At 40.8% G+C, this 23,219-nt stretch overlaps 1 protein-coding gene across 1 annotated transcript in view; it reads right to left on the reverse strand.

Moving 5' to 3' along the window:
* Positions 1–1,078: 1,078 nt before the first annotated feature.
* The window catches only part of Mtmr1 (myotubularin related protein 1), a 61,741-nt gene continuing 39,600 nt past the window's right edge, over positions 1,079–23,219 (reverse strand). The window contains exons 15-18 of the mRNA XM_051178625.1: positions 17,732–17,824; positions 13,710–13,823; positions 8,589–8,765; positions 1,079–3,538 (exon numbers count right to left, since the gene is read on the reverse strand). Of these exons, the coding sequence (XP_051034582.1) occupies positions 3,374–3,538; positions 8,589–8,765; positions 13,710–13,823; positions 17,732–17,824 (549 nt within the window). The 3' untranslated portion in view covers positions 1,079–3,373. The remainder of the gene's footprint in view (positions 3,539–8,588; positions 8,766–13,709; positions 13,824–17,731; positions 17,825–23,219) is intronic.

Raw genomic sequence — 23,219 nt, forward strand, 5'->3', positions numbered from 1 at the left:
TCCCACAAAGTGCCCAGTCTTAGGGCTTCTGTTGGTGGGCTCACGTGGTACAGGATATGTAGCATGACATGTCTGACATACTGGAATGAAGGGGAGGCCAGAGCAGAGCACCTTTGCCAAAGCATCAATTCCTTTTGGAGGATCAGCATGGAATTCATCACCCAGGTAGCTCTGGAGCACAATGCTCAATCCTGAAATTGAGCCAGGAATGAGTGTGCTTTATTCCATTGGAGCTCCAATCCTCTTCTGCATAATAGTGGGCTTTCTTGCTAACTCAGCCATGATTCACACCAAGAAGATGAGTAATGACAGATGCTTAAAGAATAGTGACACACAGGAGATGGTGTAATTTCACCCTAAGTTTTAGAACTTTGAAAAAGTACACATTCCCATAGAGCTGGCAAGGTGATGGGGATGTCTTCTGTCCGTTTCTCTTATTGGTTGATGAATAAAGCACTGTGTCCAATGAGGCAGGATAATAGGTGGGACTAGGAGACAAGGAGGATTCTGGGAAAGTTAGGCAGCATCAATCACCATGTAGGCTGCCAGAGGAGAAACACCATGCTGGGCATAAGCGGGTAAGCCACAGTCTCATGGCAATATATAGATAGAAACGGGTTAGTAATTAAGACAGAGCTAGCCAATAAGAAGCCCAAGCCAATTACAACTAATATAGTATCTGTGTGTTTATTTGGGGGCTCTGAGGCAGCTGGAGAACTGAATGAAAACACAGCAAGGACTGAAGAGAACACTACATTTGTATAAGGAGGACCCACTGCCTCTGGTTAGTTGAGGTCTTCCTCGGTCTTTAACATTTCTTTGAGGTTATGAACAAGAAGACTTTCAAATTTGGAAATCAAACCATTTACCTGTTCCAGCCCAAACACTTAAGACTCACAACAACTCACTAATAACTTAGTAAGTCAATCAAATCGCATTGGGCACTTTACATATATTAACTGTGGCAGGCACATAGTAAGCATTCAACACATGGTACTTTATTAGTACTCATTTTCTTTAGGGGGGAAAACCCACTGGAGTGGTTAAGAGAGAAAGAAAACAAAAAGACCAGGGAACAAACATATTATAATTTTAATTACAGGTTGGAATACAGTGCATCAGATGAGGCAAATACAGTATTGTACTAGTTGTTTAAAAAATCTGAACCTTAAAGGTTTTACATTCTAGTATTTAAACAAAACAAACATGAAAGAATTGCTTAGGTAAGAAAACTACACTTGAAGTTGTTTTAGAAACAGTTCTGTGCTAGAAACATACAAAGGGAAATACTCTCTTGTGCTTTTTAAAAATCCAGTGGAAATTTCTAGGGGTGCTGCAGGCACACAGCTTGGATGGATTACCTAACCAGGAGCCAGATCCCCATTCCACCAGCCATCTTTACCAGGCCAGCCGACCTTACCAAGCAGCGGCCCCCATGGCTTCTCTGCTAATGTCAAAACATCATCCAGTCCACTCTATGTTTAATGTTCCTGTTGTTGCTGGGGAATTACATAGCATTTCTAGGGAAAATTGGTTAATGTTCCAAGTTTTAAAAAGTATACGAAGGAAAAATATTGGTTTTGTTTTGTTTTGTATTGACTTTGAGACGGGATTCCACAATATAGCCCAGCTGGTACAGAACTCAAAATACAGCCAAAGCTGGCCCTGAACTCACAGCAGTCCTACCTCAAACATGGCAGTTTATCCACCTACAAATAAGGTTTTGTATATGTGAGGAGAATAAATCAAAAGCTAACATCACTTGAACTATAGTTTAGAAACAAATCCCTCAGATGATAAAAATGGAGACGATCTTAGCTCAAGAAACTTTGAATAAATGCCTCTGGTTAAGATTGGATAGCTTTTTTGTAAGAATAAGAAGGTTCCAAGTTGAAAAGTCATCTATTTTCTATGCATTCAATTATAGAAATCTCATTAAGAATACATGTGAAAATCAAGGACAACATGCAGGGCTTCATGGCCTCCAGTGATTTGACACTGGCCAGAGGAGGGGATCTATGCTCAGGAGTTAACTCTGTCAGCTTCAAACATATCTCCAACTCTGAAGGACCTGATGACATGCAGAAATGGGCATGGCATTGGGTGCAGTGACGCTGGCACTGCACATAGAGGAGCCGATAGGAAATTCATTCCTAGAAGGACGGATGGAGTAGCAGAGCTCGTTTGCTAACCATGGAGAGAAGCCTGGGTATCCAGGGCTGGCTCCAAGAAAGGGAAAACCAAGGAAGAGCACACTATGCTTTCCTAAGCAAAGCTGCAGCACTATGGTTGCTTTAAAGCATGGACAGGCATCCATGTGAAGAAACTGAGAAGGGATTGGGATAAATGAAGACATGGTGTCTGGGTATATAAGAGGTGAAAGCAGACTTGCCCTACCATAGGTGCTGGACATCTTAATAGGTGGTAGAATGCAAGGTCCAATGGCCAGAGCAATTCCCAAGACTTGATCCTTTAGAGAGATGTTATAGACAGAGGCCAACACATACACAGAAATGCTGCTTGAGTCCTCAGTTTACCTGTAACAAGCATTCATAGTTTGCTACATCCTGAGGGAACCTGCTGCTACTTCTATTAATGAATGAATGGGTTGTGCCACCTCAAAAACCAAGTACCAGAGTTAGAGGACAATACTACATTGCCACTGAGATGACACATTTGAAATCTTAATTCAAATGTACCACACAAAAGTCAGCATGAACTCTGTTGGGCAAGAATTTCTCATACAGCACAGTTCAGCAGATGTCTCCTGAGATAACTATTCTAAACATTAAAAAAAAAGGCATAGGAAAATAAAGGCATGTTTCTCTTTAAAAAATACCTTGTATGTACACAGCAGTACATATTGTACCAATTGTACAGGAGGGCTTCTTGCATGAAGATAACTGTAGAACAGGTGGCAGTGGTTCATCTGCCACACTAATATTTCCTGTAAAACCAGTTTTCAAATTGTGCCAAAGGCTGAGAGACGCCACATGGCTGGCGATGTGTTCTATGTGTGAACAGGTTATTCCTAACAAAGGACTTAACTTGGAAAGACGTGACAAGACATTCTCTTAAGCTGAAATACCGCACTGCATTCAATGTAGTTTCTCCCAAGCTACCTGTACAAGACAGGGTAGTTCACAGGGTGGGTGTGGCCTGTTGCTCCCCTGTGAGAATGCCCTCAAGTGGGTCAGAGGCTATTCACACAAAAGAAGTATTTGTTAACAATAGGAGCTGTCACCTAGCCACACAAAAGGTCCCTGGACCTAATCCTAAAATGACAAGCTAGAACCACACATCAATGGCCTGGTCCTTGAGCTGCTGAACGACATTAGAGCAGCAGGATGGCCCAGGACACTGGTCTTGTCCATCAGACTGAGGTGTGGACAGGAGTGACGGAGTGGGTAGGTGAGGAGCCCCTCTCAGAAGAAGATGAGATGGTTCGTGTGGCCACCTCCCGCTGCAGGTCCTCCACACGCTTCTGCAGCTCAACCTTGACAGCCAGCAGCTCCTTGAGATTCTGGTGAATTGGCATCTGGCAGGGAACAGAGACAAGGGTGTTAGCACACTGTTGCTGGAGCATGGTTTGTTCCAAATACACCATTTCAGTACCTAGGCTTATAGCTGAATGGTTATTTCACCACCTAGATGCTTATGTTCCCAGCCTCCTAGACCAGTGATGAATCTTTCACCAAGTATAGCATGAATACTATATCTGTCTCTGGGTTTTTATTCTTCATGCTACAACCAAGTATACAGTGATTGTCTAATAAGGTCAGGGTTTCTATTACTGTGACAATATACCAAAACCAAAACCAACTTGTGTAGGAAAGGATTTATTTCAGCTTACAATTCTTGGGTCACAATCACTGGGGGAAGCCAGGGCAGGAACTCAAAGCAGGAACCTGGATGTAGGAGCTGAAGAAGGGGTCATGGAGGGATGCTGTTTACTGGTTTGCTCCTCATGGCTTGCCCAGACTGCTTTCTTATAGAAGGATCACCAGCCTGGGGGGGGGGGGCGCGGCACTGCCATCCCACATCAATCATCACTCAAGAAAAAACACAACAGGCCAATCCTATGGAGGCATTTTCTCAATTGAGTGTCCCTCTTCCCAGATAACTCAAGCCTGTGTCACACTGACATAAAACTAACCAACACAGTTATTCTGTCTCCACAAGTTGTGAGCTTTTGATGGCTACCGAGGCTGTCCTGCAGCTCCTGGGGACAGGCTAGGCATGATAAGGCACCGAGTCAGACAGACCATCCTCATACTCCGTTCTCTTTTACTCTCAGCAAGAAACAAAAAGGTCCAGGTGTAGTAGTCACAAGTCAACCAAGGCTCCCATGTGCAGACTCAGAGACAGCCTTTGGAGGAGTCAGAAATGCAGGTAGCTTCTTCCCAGCTGCCGGACTAAGCAGTATTCATGAGACCCCAGCTCCATTATCCTTGTACTCATGCATTTTAAAAAATACCTCCACCGACTGCAAACACTGGTTAAATCAGCACTTTCTTCATCAGTTGGAACAGGAGCAGGCAGAAAGCCCCTGGGAGGGCAATGCCAGGACACAGGTGTTCTAGGGAGACCAGTCCTTTTCTTCTCATTTAGTACTTTTTCATTGCTTTATCCTGATTAGCCTTTAAACCCTAATGATGGTGGGGGAGCACAACAAGCAGATGAGAAGGCCCTAGTATTTATGTTTATCATACCCAGCTTTCTAAGCTAATGGGCATCCTCAGTACCTACTAGGAGCCTAGAGACTGGAGACCAGCTTTTCCTTTATAGACGGAAATGGCCTTATAGATTGCTCAGACTGGGGGTGGTGTTGAGCAGAAAAGAGGTCGCGGGCTGGGGACAAAGGAAGCATGTGGTGGGTCTGAAGAGCACTGTTCCCTTTCCCATTCACGGTACACACAGCGGCTATCAGCCTTGGTCCTAAGCCTCAGGGAGACAATATGGCTCACCATATAACTTGCCTCAGTGGCTACTTCCTCAGGACAAATAGAAATATCCCTGGCTTGGCCTCTAAGCTCCAGTTTGCTTCTCCAGCCCACCTCACCAGGTCCTGCTACTTCACCCTCAAACACTTGAAACTGCCACCCTGAATGTGCCTGGCAATCATTTTCCTTAGTGAGATGAGAGAGACCTTGCAAGACTGATAGGAGGAAAAAGGGCAAAGGCAAACAGATGTCTTCAAACAGCAAGGTAAAAAAAAGAACAGGAAAGGAAAGAAGAACTCCATTTTGTCAGGAGGAGAAAGAAGAAATGCCATTCACATAGCATAGGCTGGCTCCATCATTGTGTGCTGGGAAAATGCTCCATTTCTCCCTTGGCTGTGGTATTTGCCGCACCCATGGGATCATTTAGCCCAGGTGGTAACCCTGTGTGTGATCTTGGGAGCAATACATGCTGGGTCTGAGACTCATGGCTGCTTAGTGAACTGCCATCACCTTACATCATCATGTAGCTTTTTGTATGTTTTCTTGCGTTTCAGTTTCATTTTAAGTGTGCAAAAGCATGCCTGAAGGAATAGAAAATCCCAAGGCTTATATTAGAGAAAATGTTCAGGAAAAGGTCAGTCATGTCTGTCCCTTGGGCACTAGTATGCACGAGATTCAAGCCAAGAGGGACCTAAGAGGATGCCCACTGCCATGTACCATACCCATCCTTTGGTGGATGTTGACATGGAAGCCCTCAATGGCCAAACTTTCTATTTCCTCATCTCAAAAATCTGATGTCCTGCACAATTTTCTTTTCTCTACTCCAGTTGGCTCAGTGTTCCACCATTTTATAAGCACACCATCTATCTTTATGTTTCCCAGCCCCAGCCCCCGCCCTCCCATCCATCTGAATGCTGCCAGTGGAGAAGCACTCTTTTCAGAACACATACCTGACCTTGTCATACAAATGCCACCTGCCCCTCTAGAATTTGCTGTCACCAAAGTTCTGCCTGTCTCCCAAAACACTGGGTGCTCAGCACACTTAAGAGGTGTTTGATGTGTGCTTGCTATATTTAGGGTGGAAATATATGTCTCACAGATAGCCTCCTCAGCTCTCCCTTTTGCACAGCACTATGCAGGGAAAACATAGAATGCTGCCCACCTCTGCCTGCCACCTGTCCACTATAAAGCCATGGTGCTAGGTACTACTTGCTACAGATCATCCTTACATGCCCCTGTGAAGGCTCAGTGAAGCTCAGGACCTTGTTATAGATCTGGCAGCAAATTACCAATAAAGATGGAATTTGACCCTGAATATGGGTGTTAAATGAAAACATGTTGTCAGGCAGCAAGATGCTAGGTGAGTTATGGTTATTTTCTGACATTTTCTTTCACTCTTTGTGTGGGATTGTCATGAGCATTAAGTGACATCATACGGTCAGTATGGAATATAAGAGGTACAAGATGGCAGCTATGCTATGGCTCCTCACTGCTCTCACCACATTGAAGCCTGATTTGCTTACCTGTATAGGAAACTGTCTGCACTCTGCATTTAGAGACAGATTCTCTTGTAGGCTACAAGTTTTATGAATGCCTTGGTCCCTGCTGCCCCTCCACCCTAGGAGTGTACAATGAAGATATGTTGCTAAGCACTAGCAGAACGACTCTATATAGCCATGAGGATGCTTTCTACATAGCTTCCCCACCCTTCAAGTCTGCAAACTACTGAGCACAGAAAGGGCAAAGGGCAACTCCCGTAGTCCCTGAGAAGACACTCAATTCACAGAATGCACTGACTGGGTATTCCCATAATGTTGAAGATATTCTATCAACTCTACATGACTGGTCATGAGTCATCAGAACAACTATTTAGTAACCTTTTCTAAGTAATATAAAGTGGTCATTTTCCAACACAGTACAGCCCACCTTTTCCGTTGCTCAGTCAAGTGTCTAAGCATGACAGAAATATACAACAGGGGAAAAGCTGCTAGAAGTAAATACAAACGTTGGTTCCTAAGGTACATGAGAAATCTGGGCAAGGGAAACATAAGTAAAGGAGGACTATTAGGGCTGTAGAAGGGGGAAAGGGTGGGTGAATGGGCAACGATAGCTGATTATAGTCAAAGAACATTATGTGTTATGTATAGAAATATTATAGTGGAAACTCCTATAGGTATAACTGTACAACATGTACTCATAAAATAATAACAAATTTTTGATTAATCCAATTCTACTTATTGAAAAAGAAGTGCTCATGGGACTGTAAAATAACACACTACAAGAATACTGATAAGGTCAGAAAGGCAAGTGATTCTGGATTCCGGTGAATCAGACAGGCCCTTTGTACACACAGTTCTGTTGGGCTCTGAGGAGTCACTGACACTGGAAGAGGAGAAGGGGCAGTAGAGGTATAGGCCATAAGGAGCAGAGCATAGGGCCTGGACCTAAGGCCTGGTGAGGAGCACAAGTGCTGGGCCCAGTTCTGATCACACAGTTCCAGAGAATATTTCAAAGGTCTCAAGAGTGGCAGGACTAACTCAGAATGTAGAGGAAGAAAGCTCTAGTTATGTGGAACAAATGGAACGTAACAAGAAAGCATCAGAAAACGAGATAAATGTGCTCAGCCTGGGCTGCAGGGGCAGACAACAGAAGATTCAGGGAGGAGACATGGACATCCCAACTCAAGCACACAGCTGAGCCTAAAAGTGAACACACTGTCTAGGTGAGGGAGGGTTAGTGATGGTGCCGCCTGGAGTTCCATCCTGGGCAAGGAAAGAGAAAAAGGAGTAGCTAGTGGGGTTTAGGGAAGACACCAGGTAAGAGGGATAAACGAGGAGGGGGACATGTTTCTGGTCCCTGATAAATGAAATTAGTGATGTTAAAGACCTAACATCATGCTCCTGTTGGCCATCCTTAAACCTCCAGGGTATTAAAAACTCAAAATAAGCATCTCTGCACAAAGCCGCCTCTGTCTGTCATCTCTCTAGACCTAGACTCCAACAGGCCTGTCTACCTATGTGAAGAAAAATTGGGGGTGTGGAGCAAAGCTGTGTCAAAACTCTGGTGTAGCTGATCAGGGGACACTCCAGGAGCCTCATCTGGCAGTACTTGGTGTGCAGCAAGAGCTCAGCCACTGAACACAACTATGCATTATACACTATACTTTCTTTTTTATTTCAAAGAAATGTTACTTTACTGTGAAATAATTTAACAGGGTAGGGAAACTTTACTCCTCCTTCAAGCTGTACCTACTCTACAACTGATCACATACTCTCTTCCTATTACGTTATAAGTGAACCTCTGTGCATTTTCCACAGGCCTTCACTGCCTCCATATGTACACTAGTGGAAGGAGGTACTGTGCTGCCCACAATACCTCCCAGCAATTTATAAGATTCAGAACCCAACACAGCAAGAGATAATACACTCTATTATTTCTTCAGTAGAAGGCAGACATGTAAGAGTTTGAACTCTAACTCAACAAGTGGTATCTATCAGGGTTGGTATGTGGGAGGAACCTTCTGGAACACAAAAGATGGAATCTTGACATTCAATATGGCAGCATCTACTAAACACATGTTGTTATATCACCAACTTCATTTGGAAAGGAAGTCATACTTTCATGTAAAGAAGAACAGAAAATTACCTGTGGTCTCATCCGTGGATTCCATCTTACATAATAATTAACCCACAATTCCAAGTGACTTATACTAGCAACAGGATATAACACATGGTTCTCATAATTCACAAAGAAGGGATTTGAAAATTCATCTATCTGGCTATTGATGTAAGACCATAAAGATATAGTCTTTGTATATATATCCTGAAAAAGAAAAAAGCAGTATATTGAAATAAGCTTTTCTCCACGGCCTCCAGTATTATCATATCATAAAGGGAAGAATTTGGATAATGAAATGAATTCAAACACTGAAAAATCTATGCACATTTCCTAAAGCCAACCCCTCTGCCTATGCACAGCCTCATATGGCATTTGTGCTGTCCCAGGAAAACATAGTGTTGAAGTTAGGCAACATCTGGTAACTGTATCTGTAAGAAAGTAAAGTAAGAACTTTCTAGCATCTACAAGATAAGCAGACTCATCAATAACAAATGCATATTTTATTCTGGATTGATACTAGTTTTTGTGACTCTTCAGAATTCTGGGTCAAATATGCATTTAGGATTCCCCTGCAATGGCATAGCTATCTGTAGAAAAACACCATGGTGGCAGGCTGGAAAAGCTTCATATATCCTACACATTATACCTAACTCTCAGTTTTACAGGATACACTTTAGAAATGCTATAGCAATTAGATTTGTTCATCTAAAACACAACAGACAAATGTCTGGTTACAGTGGGGTAAAGATAACTATTAAAAATGTATTAAAAGGTGAAAAGTCACCGGAATAAAAAATAAAACCAAGTAAATGTTCTAACATTCTGTAACTCATGAGAGTGCCTACTTTCTATGACATCTATTTTCACAGGACCTATAAACCTATAGCATTCCCATATAATTATGACTCCTTCATTATTTATACATAGCACTTATAAAAGAAACATTACTACCAAAGAAATTTTGAAAAATGAAGATGTGGGAAGACTCATGCTTATTTTAATGTTATAATAATTAATACCAGTGTTGCTAGTATAAAGACAGACATGTATGTTAATGGAATAGAATAGAGTACAGAAATTGATTCATGTAACATTTACAGTCAACTGATTTTTTGTTTTGTCTTATTTTTTGAGACATGATTTCTCTGTGTAACCCTGCTGTCCCAGAACTCTCTCTGGTAAACCAGGCTGGCCTTGAACTTATAGATCCACCTGCCTCTGTCTCCCAAGTGCTAGAATTAAAGGCATGCATTGCGTACACAGCTTCATTTTCAACAAGGATAACAATACAATTCCATGGGGGAAAACAAGTCTTTGCAAGAAACAGTACTGTGACAACTAGATAGCCAACATAAAAAAAATAAATAAAGTTGGACTTTGGTGAATGCTATACACAAATAACAACTCCTGATAAAAATAGACCTAAATGTAAGAGCTAAGACTGTAACATTTTCTGAAGAAAAACAGGATCAAATCTTGGTGGCCTTGGGTTGAGCGATGTTTTCTTAGCTACTCAAAAGAATAAACAACACAAAAAATAAATCAGATGTCATCAAAGTTAAACACTTTTGTGCTTCAATGTGTACTATCAAGACAGTGAACAATCCCATGGAATGAGAGAAAAAGGTTCATAAATAATATAAAAGTGACTTCTATATAAAAATGTATAAAGAATTGAACAGTCAAGATTTTTTTAAAGACAAAAAAATTAACTGAAAAATGGTCAATACCCTTTCATGATAAAGGTCTTGAAGAGATCAGAAATGTCAGGAAAATACCTAAACATAATAAAAGCAATATACAGTAAACCAACAGCCAACATCAAACTAAGTGGAGAGAAGCTTAAGGCAGTTCCTCTAAAATCAGGAACAAGACAAGGTTACCCTCTCTCTACACATCTCTTCAAAATTATATTTGAAGTTCTAGATAAAGCAGTAAGGCAACAAAAGGAGATCAAGGGGATTCAAATTGGAAAGAAGAAGTCAAACTGTCATTATTTGCAGATGATATGATAGTTTATATAAGCGACCCAAAAAAACTCTACCAGGGAACTCCTACAGCTGATAAACACATTCAGCAAATTAGCAGGATACAAGATTAACTAAAAAAAAAAAAATCAGTAGCCTTACTATATACAGACAACAAAGGGGCTGAGAAAGAAATCAGAGAAACATCACCCTTTACAATAGCCACAAACAACATAAAGTATCTTGGGGTGATGCTTAGCTAACAAGTGAAAGACCAATATAGCAAGAATTTTGTGTCTTTAAAGAAAGAAATTAAAGAAGATACCAGAAAATGGAAAGATCTCCCATGCTCTTGAATAGGTAGGATAAACATAGTAAAAATGGCAATCTTGCCAAAAGCAATCTACAGATTCAATGCAATCCCCATTAAAATCCCACCATAATTCTTCACCAACCTTGAAAGGATAATAATCAACTTTATATGGGGAAAAAAGCCCCAGGATAGTCAGAACAACTCTGTACAATAAAAGAACTTCAGCAGGCATCACCATCCCTGACTTCAAGCTCTACTACAAAGCTATAGTCCTGAAAACTGCCTGGCATTGGCACAAGAATAGACAGGTAGACCAATGGAATTGAATTGAAAATCCCAATATAAACCCACACACCTACAAACACCTGATTTTTGACAAAACAGCTAAAGGTATACAATGGGAGGAGGAAAGCATCTTTAACAAATGGTGCTGCCACAACTGTATGGTCGTGTGTAGAAGCCTGCAGATAGACCCATGTCTATCACCATGCACAAAACTCAAGTCCAAATGGATCAAAGACATCAACATAAATCCAACCAAACTGAACCTCTTAGAAGAGAAAGTGGAAGGTACCCTTGAACAAATTGGTACAGGAGACCACTTCCTGAACATAACACCCGTAGTACAGACACTGAGATCGACAATAAATGTGCCCTCCTCAAACAGAGAAGCTTCTATAAGGCAAAAGACAAAGTTGACAAGGCAAAATGGCAGCCCACAGACTGGGAAAGATCTTCGCCAACCCTATATCTGATAGAGGGCTGGTCTGCAAAATATACAAAGAACTCAAGAAACTAGTCACCAAAACACCAAATAACTCTATTAAAAAATGGGGTACAGAACTGAAGAGAGAAATCTCAATAGAGGAAATCAAAATGGCTGAAAGACAATTAAGAAATTGCTCAACATCCTTAGCCATCAGGGGAATGCAAATCAAAACAACTCTGAGATACCATCTTACTCCTGCCAGAATGGCTAAAATTAAAAACACCAAGGACAGTTTATGTTGGAGATGATGTGGAAAAAGGAGAATACTCCTCCATTGCTAGTGGGAGTGCAAACTTGTACAACAATTTTGGAGATCAGTATGGCGGTTCCTCAAGAAAATGGAAATCAGTCTACCACAGGACCCGGCAATCCCCCTCTTAGGCATATACCCAAATGATCCACATTCACGCAGCAAAGACATCTATTAAACTATGTTCATAGCAGCATTGTTTGTAATAGCAAAAATCTGGAAGCAACCTAGATGGCCCTCAACTGAAGAATGGATAAAGAAGATGTGGCACATTTACACAATGGAATACTACTCTGCTGGAAAAAAAAAATGGAATCTTGAAATTCACAGACAAATGGATGGAACTTGAAGAAACCATCCTGAATGAGGTAACCCAGTCACAAAAAAGAGGGACATGGCATGTACTCACTCATATATGGATTTTAGACATAGAGCAAAGGCTCACCAGCCTATAATTCACACCACCAGAGAAACTAGGATCCAAGGAGGATTCTAAGAGATTCATACAAGGTCCCTCACAGAAGGGGGGGAGGGACAAGATCTCCTGGGCATATTGGAAGTGGGAGAGGACAGTGAGTGGAGAGGGAGCTAGGAGAAAGAGAAGAGATGGAGAGGAATCACATGGGACTAGGAAGATTGAGTCAGGGGAGGAATAGACGAGAGAGAGAGAGAGAGAGAGAGAGAGAGAGAGAGAGAGAGAGGGGGGGGAAAGAGAGAGAGATACCATAAAAGAGGGAGTCATTCTAGGTTTGAAGAGAAAAAACTGACTCTAGAGAAATGTCCAGAGACCTACAAGTCTGACCCCAACTAACAATCTGAGCAACAGTGGAAAGACTACTATAAATGCCCTTCCCTGATAATGAGATTGATGACTTGAGCCCTCATCTAGAGGCTGATGGAAACAGAAGCAGACACCCACACTGAGCTGAACTGGTACCAAGATACAGAGAGTGAGGATAAGACCAGGCTACAGAAACCCACAGAGACAACTGACCTGAACAAAGAGAAGCTAATGGACCCCCAGACTGATATCTAGGAAACCAGCATTGGCCCGACTCAGACTCCGTGAAGATAAGCCTGGGCAGTCTAAGGGACCTCTGACAGTGGAACCAGGATGTATCCCTGGTGCACAAAAAGACTTTGGAAGCACATCCCCCATGGAGGGATACTCCCTTAACCTAGAGGCAGGAGGGAGGGCCTTGTCCCTACTCCAAATGACTTGACAGATTTTGTTTACTCCTCCTGGAAGGCATTGCCCTCCTTGTAGAGTGGAGGGGTGTGGGATGAGAGGGTGGTCAGGGGGCATGGGAGGGTTAGAGAAAGTGAGGGAGGGAGGTAGAGGGAACTTGGATTGATATGTAAAATAAGAAAAAAAGAAAAAAAATGAAAAATGGTCAAAGATCTGAAGAGATATTTCCCACAGAAAACATATAAATATCAAATGAGCACATGAGAGGATGCCTAATACCATTTATCATTAGGGAAATGTAAACATAAAACTGTATCACACTACCTACTGGCATGTTTTGTTTTGTTTTGTTGAGAAAGAAGATAGTGTTAACAAATGTGGGGAGACTAACGCATGCAGAATGGTCCTGCTAAGGATGTAAAATGGTGCAATTGCTTTGGAAAATATTCTGGGGTTTCTACAAAAAGGTAAACTGTAACTCCATGATCCATCTACTCTATTCTTAGGCACATACCCGAGAAAAAGGATAGCAAAGACAGAACTTGTACCTGACCATTTATAGCAACATTATTTAAAAGAGCCACAAAATGAAAAAAAAAAATGAAATATTGACCAATGAATGGACACACAAAATGTGTATCTGTAAGCAAATATACTTACCTCTTTGATGCGTTGTTGTTCACAATTGCACAAAAAGGTTCCAAAAAGACAGCTATAGAGGTGATCCAAAATTGTAATCAAGAATAATTCATTAAACTCAAATGCTGAGGGGAACTTAAATGAAGAGGAGAAAAATACAATTTAGTCTTGAAATAGAATTTCTAAAACAAAGTCATATCACTTATTTTTGAGAGAAAGAGGTAAACAACAATATATGGAGTATGGTAAGATTAAAAAGTAAACAGTACACACAAAATTCAACTAATTGACAATTTCAAGTCCAAGCTGATATATCTGGTTAAGAAACAACTATAACCAACAAAATTTTCTGTGCTCTTCAATACCTCCACAAAAACCAAGTAGCTTCCAGTTTTTCACATGGTAGAACAAAGCCCAGAGTTATCCTTCTGCTAGAAAGAACTAGAAAGCTGGATAAAATACACAAATGTCTTTAGATACTGGCAGTATGCAACATGGAATTGTGGCCCTTGAGTGAAGACAAGTCAGTGAAGAAAGCACTCTTATTAGACCTGAACTCTGCCTAGAGGTACACTGCAGGCCCTAGAGTGGGCAAGAGCTCTCCAGCTTCAACATTTATAAAAGTGGATCAAGAGGAGCAGAATATGTAACTAGCTCTATATGTATTAGATAGAGACTAGTCATACTTAAGAACTCTCCCCCAAATATAACCCTCTGAACTCATACTTCTAAAGCACCACCAATATGTAAACAAACTGAATTTACATGACCAAGTCTGGTTTATCCCAGGAATGCAAGGCTGGTTTAACAGTGAAAATCACTGTTATAAAATAAAATCACTACAATTAGTAATTTTAACAGATTAAAGAAGATAAACCACATGGCCACCTCAATTGTTTTAGGCAGTACATAATGTGGTTTTTCAGAATTTCAGCGAAGATTATCAGCACTGCCAACAGGTTCCAGCCAGTACCAATCATTTAGCAACCATGAGGCATCTGGAAATAATAACTGTCTCAGCAGCAGACCTGTACTGAGTGCCTACTATGTGCAAGAGTTCTAATTTCAATCACTGAAATATATTCTGTTGAATGAAGCAAAGGAAGCTGGAACCAAAGAAAACAAACAGATGTGCCTATCAAATTACATCAAGTAAGTTTACACTGAAGACTTATTCTTGAGCAGGGAGCAGGTATTGCAGTTATGAAACACTTGTCTAGAATGTGCAATGCTCCAGACTCAATCCCTATCACTGCAAAAGCAAACAAATTCTATTATCCAGTCAGAGTGATGCTTGCATACTATCATATCTAATCTTGACATCTCTTGTATGACAACCAGGATCACTGGCGCACAGATTTCCTAACTGTTGTTAGGCTAGTATGTAGGGTAGTAGCCTGAGCCAACTGAGACACTGAATATTTATACCTAGTCTAGAAGTCTATATTCTGGATCTGGAAGTTTGGATGGGTGTATTCTAGTGCCAATAACTACAAGTTTTAGTGAGGCCAACTGGGTGCCAGGAGTAGGAAGACAAAAGCAGGCAAGGCTCAGTGCAAGCACGACAGCATTCATGAAAACCAGAAGCCCAGATTCCAGCTAAACCTACTGGGTGGCTGGGTCAAGATGGAAATTGCTCAAAGAGCACTGTTATAGTAAATAAGCCAGGATACAGTTCAGTAGGAATAGTGGTAGTGGCAGGGAATTGCAAACAGAAGATTAAGTTTCTATGAGCTGTAGTTCATTTTCTTGTTATTATCCAGAGACTATATAATTCCCCTAAAATGTAGTCTCAACAAATCCATCATAATATACAATAAAACTCTATGCTTTTGAGAATCAAGGGTTATCCCAAAGTTTAAATGTTCCTTTAAACTACATATGCTATAGAAAGTTTCTGAGATGCTAAAGAATCCCTCAAGCATTTTCTCTAGTTCCTTTTGCAATAGTTTGTGTACATGCAAAACAGCTCATTGTACTCTGAGATTTTTTTCTGACTTTATACTGATGGAAGTCAATTTGCAGTAGGCAAATGAAAAATAAACAAACATGTTACATGGATACATATTTTACTAATTTATTACATATAAAATGATTTATTGATTTATAGTTAAAGACTTGCCACTTATCTCTTCTCATGTATTTATGTTATTTTAAGGAAAATTATACACACATTTAATGAACAGAATCATAGAGTTGTGAGAGGCCCCTGAACTATTTTATTCAAACCCCCTATATTTTTTTTTCTTTCTGAAAAAACCAATAAGCAGCACAAAATAACAGTTTAGAGGTAAAGATAAGCACTAATCAGTATGCAGAATGCAGGTCAATTTGAAGGACACACACATATTTGTATGCCAATGTGCAGTTCAGAAGCATTTGGGGAAAATGAGCTAGTTGATATCTATGAGATGGTTATTACAATTTCTGTGCATTTAACTAAAATGTGTTTCATGCTTTCTTTTCTTGAATTTATATTCAACCACTGATTTTTGTCATTAGTAGGGTACCATAAACAGAGGGACTTCCAGCCAACCTCTAGGCCTTCTCAGCCTGTCTTTTCTGATACCTTTCACTTGGGCATGCTCCCTTCAGACCTACTTTTAGTCCTCTATGACATGGAACTCAGTTAACGCAAGACCCCTGTTAGCTTGCTGATGTAAGAGCCTGTTCCAAGAGATGGTCTGTAAGATCTATTCCAAATCTGCTCCCCCTGTTTCTCATTTTTGAAAGGTAGGTCTGAATCCTAGACCCTTGCCACAGTCTTTGAACTCATAGCATCAAAAAGACAGCTCTGTAAATGTTGGCATACAGTCACTGACTCACATTCTGGTATTTTAATAAGAACTCATGTGCTAGTTTAAGTTCAGCTAGGCTGGTGTAGCACTGTGCCCTCAAACATCGTAAGAGCCTGGAGGGCTTGGGAGCCCCAGAGTGTTAGCTCTAGCTTTTGAGCATCAGCAGGTCTGTAGTGGTCCTAGAGCTGGAATGGCCACCAAGTTTCCAGGGACGGCTGCTGAGAAGTAGTCTACCCTGGGATGGGGAGGGCAGCATGGGCGTACTTGTTCCTAACATTTTCTTATCTCAATACAGTTCCAACAGTAATAGTAGCCCACAGTGAGCAAACAAGGATGGTAATTCATAGCTTTCCATAGTGAGGAGATAAATGTCCTCTGAGAAGTTTAAAAAAGCTTTCAGGGGCATCAAACATGAACATCAAGGCATTTGGAGGAGCCCTGAAGATGGCCAGGAGTTTTCCACAGATGCATACGAAAGACAGCACCCAGGCCCTGGTTCTCAGTCTCCAACTTACTTCCACTCATACACTGAGGAAAACTGTGCTGCCTCTTCTCTCCATCTTTCTGGGACCAAGTTCATGTCTCTGGTACAATCTCCAATCTCAAGGCTAAGACTCCAAACTCAGACTTGTATGTTAGAGACTAGATAATATCTCCATGTGCCTTATTTAAAGTAAAGCTGCAGGGCCTGAATAACTTAGGGAAGGAGAAACCCTGTATGTTCCTTTGCTTACCAGATCCCTGTTCAATGGAATTAGGAAACTAAAATCAGTCAGGACAGAAAGTTCCTGAGCTTCCTGTTGGCTCTTAGACACATTTCTCTCAGTGACTCTGGTGTATGAAGGGCTATGGCCTATAGCAGAATGTGAAGATTCTCAGATGCCCTGGACTGACTCATTAACTAGCAACTCTAAGGTGGGATGAAATCTTGGAGTAAGTGCACAGCAGAGAACTCACAAAAAGGAAAAAGTAGAACCAGAATTAACTGTGGAGTTGGGCCTTGATTTGCACAGTTAATGGATAAGAGGAACAACTAAAACCACTAGCAAAAGAAAACTCTACTTTTCTGCTCACATCTTTAAGCGGATGAGAATCAAATTGTATTGAGTAATAGAAGGGGCCATTTTTTAACACACACAAACACTCATTTTGAATGAAAGAGTAATGGAAATTTAATTTTCAACTATAAGAAATATTTGAATCAGCCTATGATAATAGGTTATAAATATAATTGAAATCTCTTACCTGTCTTGTCATCTGCCAAACACAATCAATAAACTGAAGAAATATAGGTGATCGGTCAGCATCTGCATGGTTGTCATCACCATGGCCCACTCTCTGGAAAAAAGCAAGAGATTTTGTGTGTGTGTGTGTGTGTGTGTGTGTGTGTGTGTGTGTGTGTGTGTGTGTGTGTGTGTTATGATCTTCTCAAACCTCTCAAAAGTCAATTTTCCCAGTCTTGTCTCATCATGCCTATGACAATTCCTGCTCATCATGGGCACTCAAAATTGTTTGTAAGAAGGCTAAATTAGAACACTGGAGCATAATGACACATAGTATGAAAACTGACACAACAAAATGTACTACTTTGTATGACTTAAAATAATTGACTACATAATTAAACATAGGAGTTAATTAAACTGAATGGATTTTCATTTCTTTTAGGAAATAACATTTCACTTTATTCCATGTTTCTATGGTGATGGTCTATAACTTTACTTTAGCATAGCTGATACCAAGAAAGATGGAAATTGGCTATCAAAACTTGCAGTTCAAATGATGGGATCAAGGGACATTACTAGATGAATGTAGAAGGCCTAACCAGGAGTTCAGAAATAGGACATAGTTCAGAAATGTCATGAAGAGGGCTAAGAAGATGGCTCAGTGTGCAAAGTACTTGCTGCCCAAACAGAGGACCTTAAGTTAGGCCCCAAGCACTCATGTAAAAGATGGGAATGGTGGCACATGCCTGAAACCTCAATAGTGGCTGGCAGAGACAGGAAGACCCTGGAGTCTTGATGGGCAATCTAGGCTAAGTGATGAGGTCCAGGTTCAGTGAGGAATCTGTCTGAAAGGTGGAAAGTGATAGATAAATCCTGATGTTAACCTCTGGCCTCTACATAGGCAAACACATGAACACAACATATGCATAATACAAATAGTAAGAGATGTCAGTAAGTCTGACAATGAAAACATTGGTTAAGATCCTATAAATGCTGTGTCCATTTTTACATGACTTAGAGAACCCAAGATCTCCCTCTTAAAATGGTGATTGGGCAGAGACCTTCCTCAAACAAGTCCAGGATCACACTTCATACCTTTCATAGTTTATATCCATGCATTCATATTAAAAAATAACATTCCTGATCACATAAAGAGTTTGCAAAAAGCAATGAAAGTTTAATGAATAAAAGATATCCACAACACTATTTTTGGGCATATACCCTAAGGAGGCACACTCATACCACAAGGACATTTGCTTAACTATGTTCATAGCAGCATTATTCATAATAGCCAGAACCTGGAAACAACATAGATGCCCCTCAGCCAAATAATGGATAAAGAAAATGTAGTACATTTACACAACGGAGAACTACTCTGCGGTAAGGAACAATGACAGCTATAAATTTACAAGCAAATGGTCAGAACTAGAAAAAACATTCTGAGTGAGGTAACCAGATCCAGAAAGACAAATATAGCATGCACTCACTCATAAGTGAATACCAGATATAAAGCAAAGTATAACCAGCCTATAAACCACAACCACAGAGAAGCTAGTTCTCCTTTCCAGAAACAGATGGAAGGAGATGCGGAAATCTATAACTAACCATTGGGCTGACCTCCCAGAATACAATCCAAGTGAGGGAGAAGTGATAATATGAACAAAGGAGTCAAGACCATGATGGGGAAACCCACAGAATTGGCTGATCAGAGCTAGTAAGAGATCACTGACTCTGCACTCTCAATTGAGGAACCAGCATAGGACTAACTACGACCCCTGAATACATGTGACAATGGTGTGGCTTGGGCAGTTATATGAAGTCACTGGCAGTGGGACCAAGATCAAACTCTAATGCATAAACTGATTTTGAGAAGCCCATTTTCAATGGAAAGATACCTTACTCAGCCTAGACATGGGGGCAGGGTGCCTTGGTCTTGCCTCAATGAGATGATGGGACAGACTTAGTTGACATCCTAGGAGAGGCCTTACCCTCTCTGATGAGCAGATGAAAGGTGAGATGGGAGAAGGAGGGGAGAGCAGGAGGAAAGGAGGGAAGAGGAACTGGGGTTGGAATGGAAAAAATAAATAAATAAAAAGACATCCACGGAGTGAGCATTCTAAAAAATATTCAAATGAGCAAAAGGATAAGAAAGGATTGACTATGAAGAAGATGATTCAACCCTCACATAGAATGCTTGAAAACAAATAAAACTGCCACCTGGAAAGACATAAAAACAAGGAAATGACTAAGTAATGTCAGCATCTAACAACCAGGGTGATGGGTCCCAAGAGGAGTTGGAGGGAGGGAGGGAGGAATGGACAAAATCAAAGTGCATTGTGTACATGTATAAAACTTTGAAAGAATAAATTACAAAATTAATTTTTAAAAACTCTCAGAGAGATGCCATGCATAGTGGCACGCACCTTTAATCACAGCACCTGGGAGGGAGAAGCAAGTTGGTCTCTGTAAGTTTGATCCCAGCATGATCTACAAAGTGAGTTCCAGGCCAGACAGGGCTGCATAGTGATACTCTGTCTCAAAGGACTACATACCACTACCACCACGACTATAACAACAACAACAAAAACCTCTTAGAGCACCCAGGAAGAAGAGGCAAGTTGATCTCTGTGAGTTTGAGGCTAACCTGGTCTACATAGTTGAAGCATTTATCTAATTATTCATTATCAAAACTTGGGAGTCAGATACATGGGTAAGAACCTAAATGATCACAGAAGCAGTAGAGACTATCCACCTCCTCTCTCCCTTCCTCTCCCTCCCTCCCTCCTGCCATCCCTACCTGCCTCTCTTTCTCATTCCTTGGTTCAAATGTATTAAGACCATCTCTAAGCCCTGCCCTACTACTTACTCTAAAATCTCTATGGTTAACTTTGGTCAGCTAGTAGCTTCTGCCCTTTTATTCAAAGTAAAATTTTATTGGCAGTCTTGGAAGCATCAGAATGCAATCAAAATATCAACAACACATAGTGAGTTTCAAACCCAAACAGAGCTGCATAGTAAGACCCTGTCTCAAAGGACCCCACATAGAAAAAGACCTCTTAGAATATATTACCTTATTTTCATTAGGTGGGGTAGGTGCTTCCTATTGTTGTTGTGGTGATTGTTTTGGAAGACTTTTTTTATTTTACTTTAAAGGTTTACCTATTATTATTTATGTGCATTATGTGTGTGAGACCAGAGGCCATTGCATTCTCTGGTCTGAGAGTTCCAGGTGGTCATAAGCTGCCATATGCATGCTGGGCACTGAACTCAATTCTTCTATAAGAGTTGCAAGTACTCTAAACCGCTGAGCAACATTTCCAGCCCTTCTTCCTTTATATTATAAATTATGATAAAAATATGCAACATAAAGGTTACCAATGGTTAAAAACATCCTTAAATGTACACTTCAATACATCAACATCTTGTTTTATAATCACTAACATTGTTCATCCCAGAACTTTCTAGTTCTCAAATTAAATCTCTGTCTGTATGAAATAGTAAGTGGCCGCCCTATATCCCATAATTCATGGCAACAAGAATACTACCTTATAGTAGTCTACTTGATGTAATAGAAAACATACAGTATCTATCATTTTCTGTCTGGCTTATTCCATTCAACATAATGTCTTGAAGGTTTATCTACCTTGTAGCATATGCCATAATTCCCCCACCCCCTGTTTTAACACAGGGACCTTTACTCTCTGAACCAACTCTCCGGCCCTCATTCTTTTCTTTTTAACATCTATTAACCTCCTGTGGTGTAAGTCATCCTGCCTGCCTCTCAAAATTCTAGGCAATTTTATAGGATGTGGAAGAGGCACAAACCTTGATAAGGCACCAAGGATACTAAGACAATAGAGGCACAGTGCCTCGGTATAAGGATTCATTAATTTGTGATATAGTCAAGGGGTAAAGACCTGTAAATAACAAGGAAATGCATTATTGCCAGGGCTTTTTCATGTGCATAGGGTATAGTGAGGACAGAAAGAAAGGAAGAAACACTCTTAGGATGAAGCTGAGGAGACTATAAGGGAGTAAAGCTGCATAGGATACAGTCATGATGGAGGTCTCATTTAGATAAACTTTGAATGGCAGGGAGACACCTGCTCCCTAATATATCCATGAATCAGTGAGAAGGAACAAGGAACACTTGGAGAACTATAAGTGAGTGATCAGGGCTCACATTCAGGGAATGAGTGAAGAGGAAGAAGTTGAGATGTGAGACTAGAGAGTTGAGCTAGGGATCCATTGAGTGTTACCACTGGGTTTATACTGGGCAATGACAACATTAGACATGTTTCTGGGAATACTGCACTTGATTATGGGGGGATGGCAGGAAGCAAGGTGACAGGCTTCATAAAAGCTACTTGGGAGACTTCCTGAAAGATATGAATATACCAAATTTAAGGGAGAAGTAGTGGCAATATAAAGGGGACTAATAGATCTGAAGATGAGTTCAATGTCTTGGCACTGGCTGAGATCATTAAGAGATTAAACATACAGAAAAGAGGAATAATCCTAGGGCTGAACCCTAGAGGTTGGAGAGATGTAGAGAACAAACTAGAAAAAAAAATGCAAATGATTGTAGAGCCACAGCCTGGTGCATAAAAAAGCACTTCTAAAAGAAGGGCAGCACAACACAAATGCTCAGGAAAGTAAGGGAAGGGTTTGGCAAAATTACTTTGATAAGACCAGGTGTGATGAGTGTGAGAAGGAAACCCAGCTGAATTGGGGTCAAGGGAGACAAGAAGGAGAAAGGAAGTGGTAAATATATATGCATAAAAAGTTCTGATGAGTGTTCTAATAAAGGAAGACAGATAATTGCAATGATACCTGGAGGTATCATGAAGTCAAAAAGGTTATACTTCAGGGTATAACAGTGTATTTATATAGCAATGGGAACAGAGGCAGGATAGAAAGAAGTCAGTTAGAAAGTTCTATGATAATGTGCAAGAAATAGATGATAGGAACAGGCAAGAGCAGGTACTGTTATGAGGAACTCAGAAGCTCATTCATGGAAACTACATGTAAAGTAGAGAACACAGACTCAGCAAGTACTTGTTGTAGGCCTGAAGCCTTACTAACATAGTCACATACTGGCTCAGGTGTGTGGCCTTAGGTAGATAATTCACACCATTGAAACCTGGTTCACCATTTGTCAACTACCGGACTGCTTATCAAGACTGAGATAATCATATTGGAATCTTATGGTCACATCTCTTTCTTTATAGCTGTGGTGTGCTGAATTTTCAGCATTAGCAAGGATAGATGAGAATCTATAGCACTAGAGGTCCATTCTGACACCTGAGCTTCTTCTTATCCCTGGTACTGCCATGGCTGGTATGTCAACAGACAGCTCTTAGCACCTCCTCTCTGTTAAAGCACCCAGAAAACTTTCTTTCCCTCAGGACATTCATTCTAGAAGGAAATATAAAAGAAAGTATCCTCTGAGACTTCAAATAAAATCAGCTGCAAACATCTGGAAACTTTATACTCTCTTCCCCATGGAG

The sequence above is a fragment of the Phodopus roborovskii genome, unplaced genomic scaffold (assembly GCF_943737965.1).
Source record: "Phodopus roborovskii unplaced genomic scaffold, PHOROB, whole genome shotgun sequence".
NCBI lineage: Eukaryota > Metazoa > Chordata > Mammalia > Rodentia > Cricetidae > Phodopus > Phodopus roborovskii.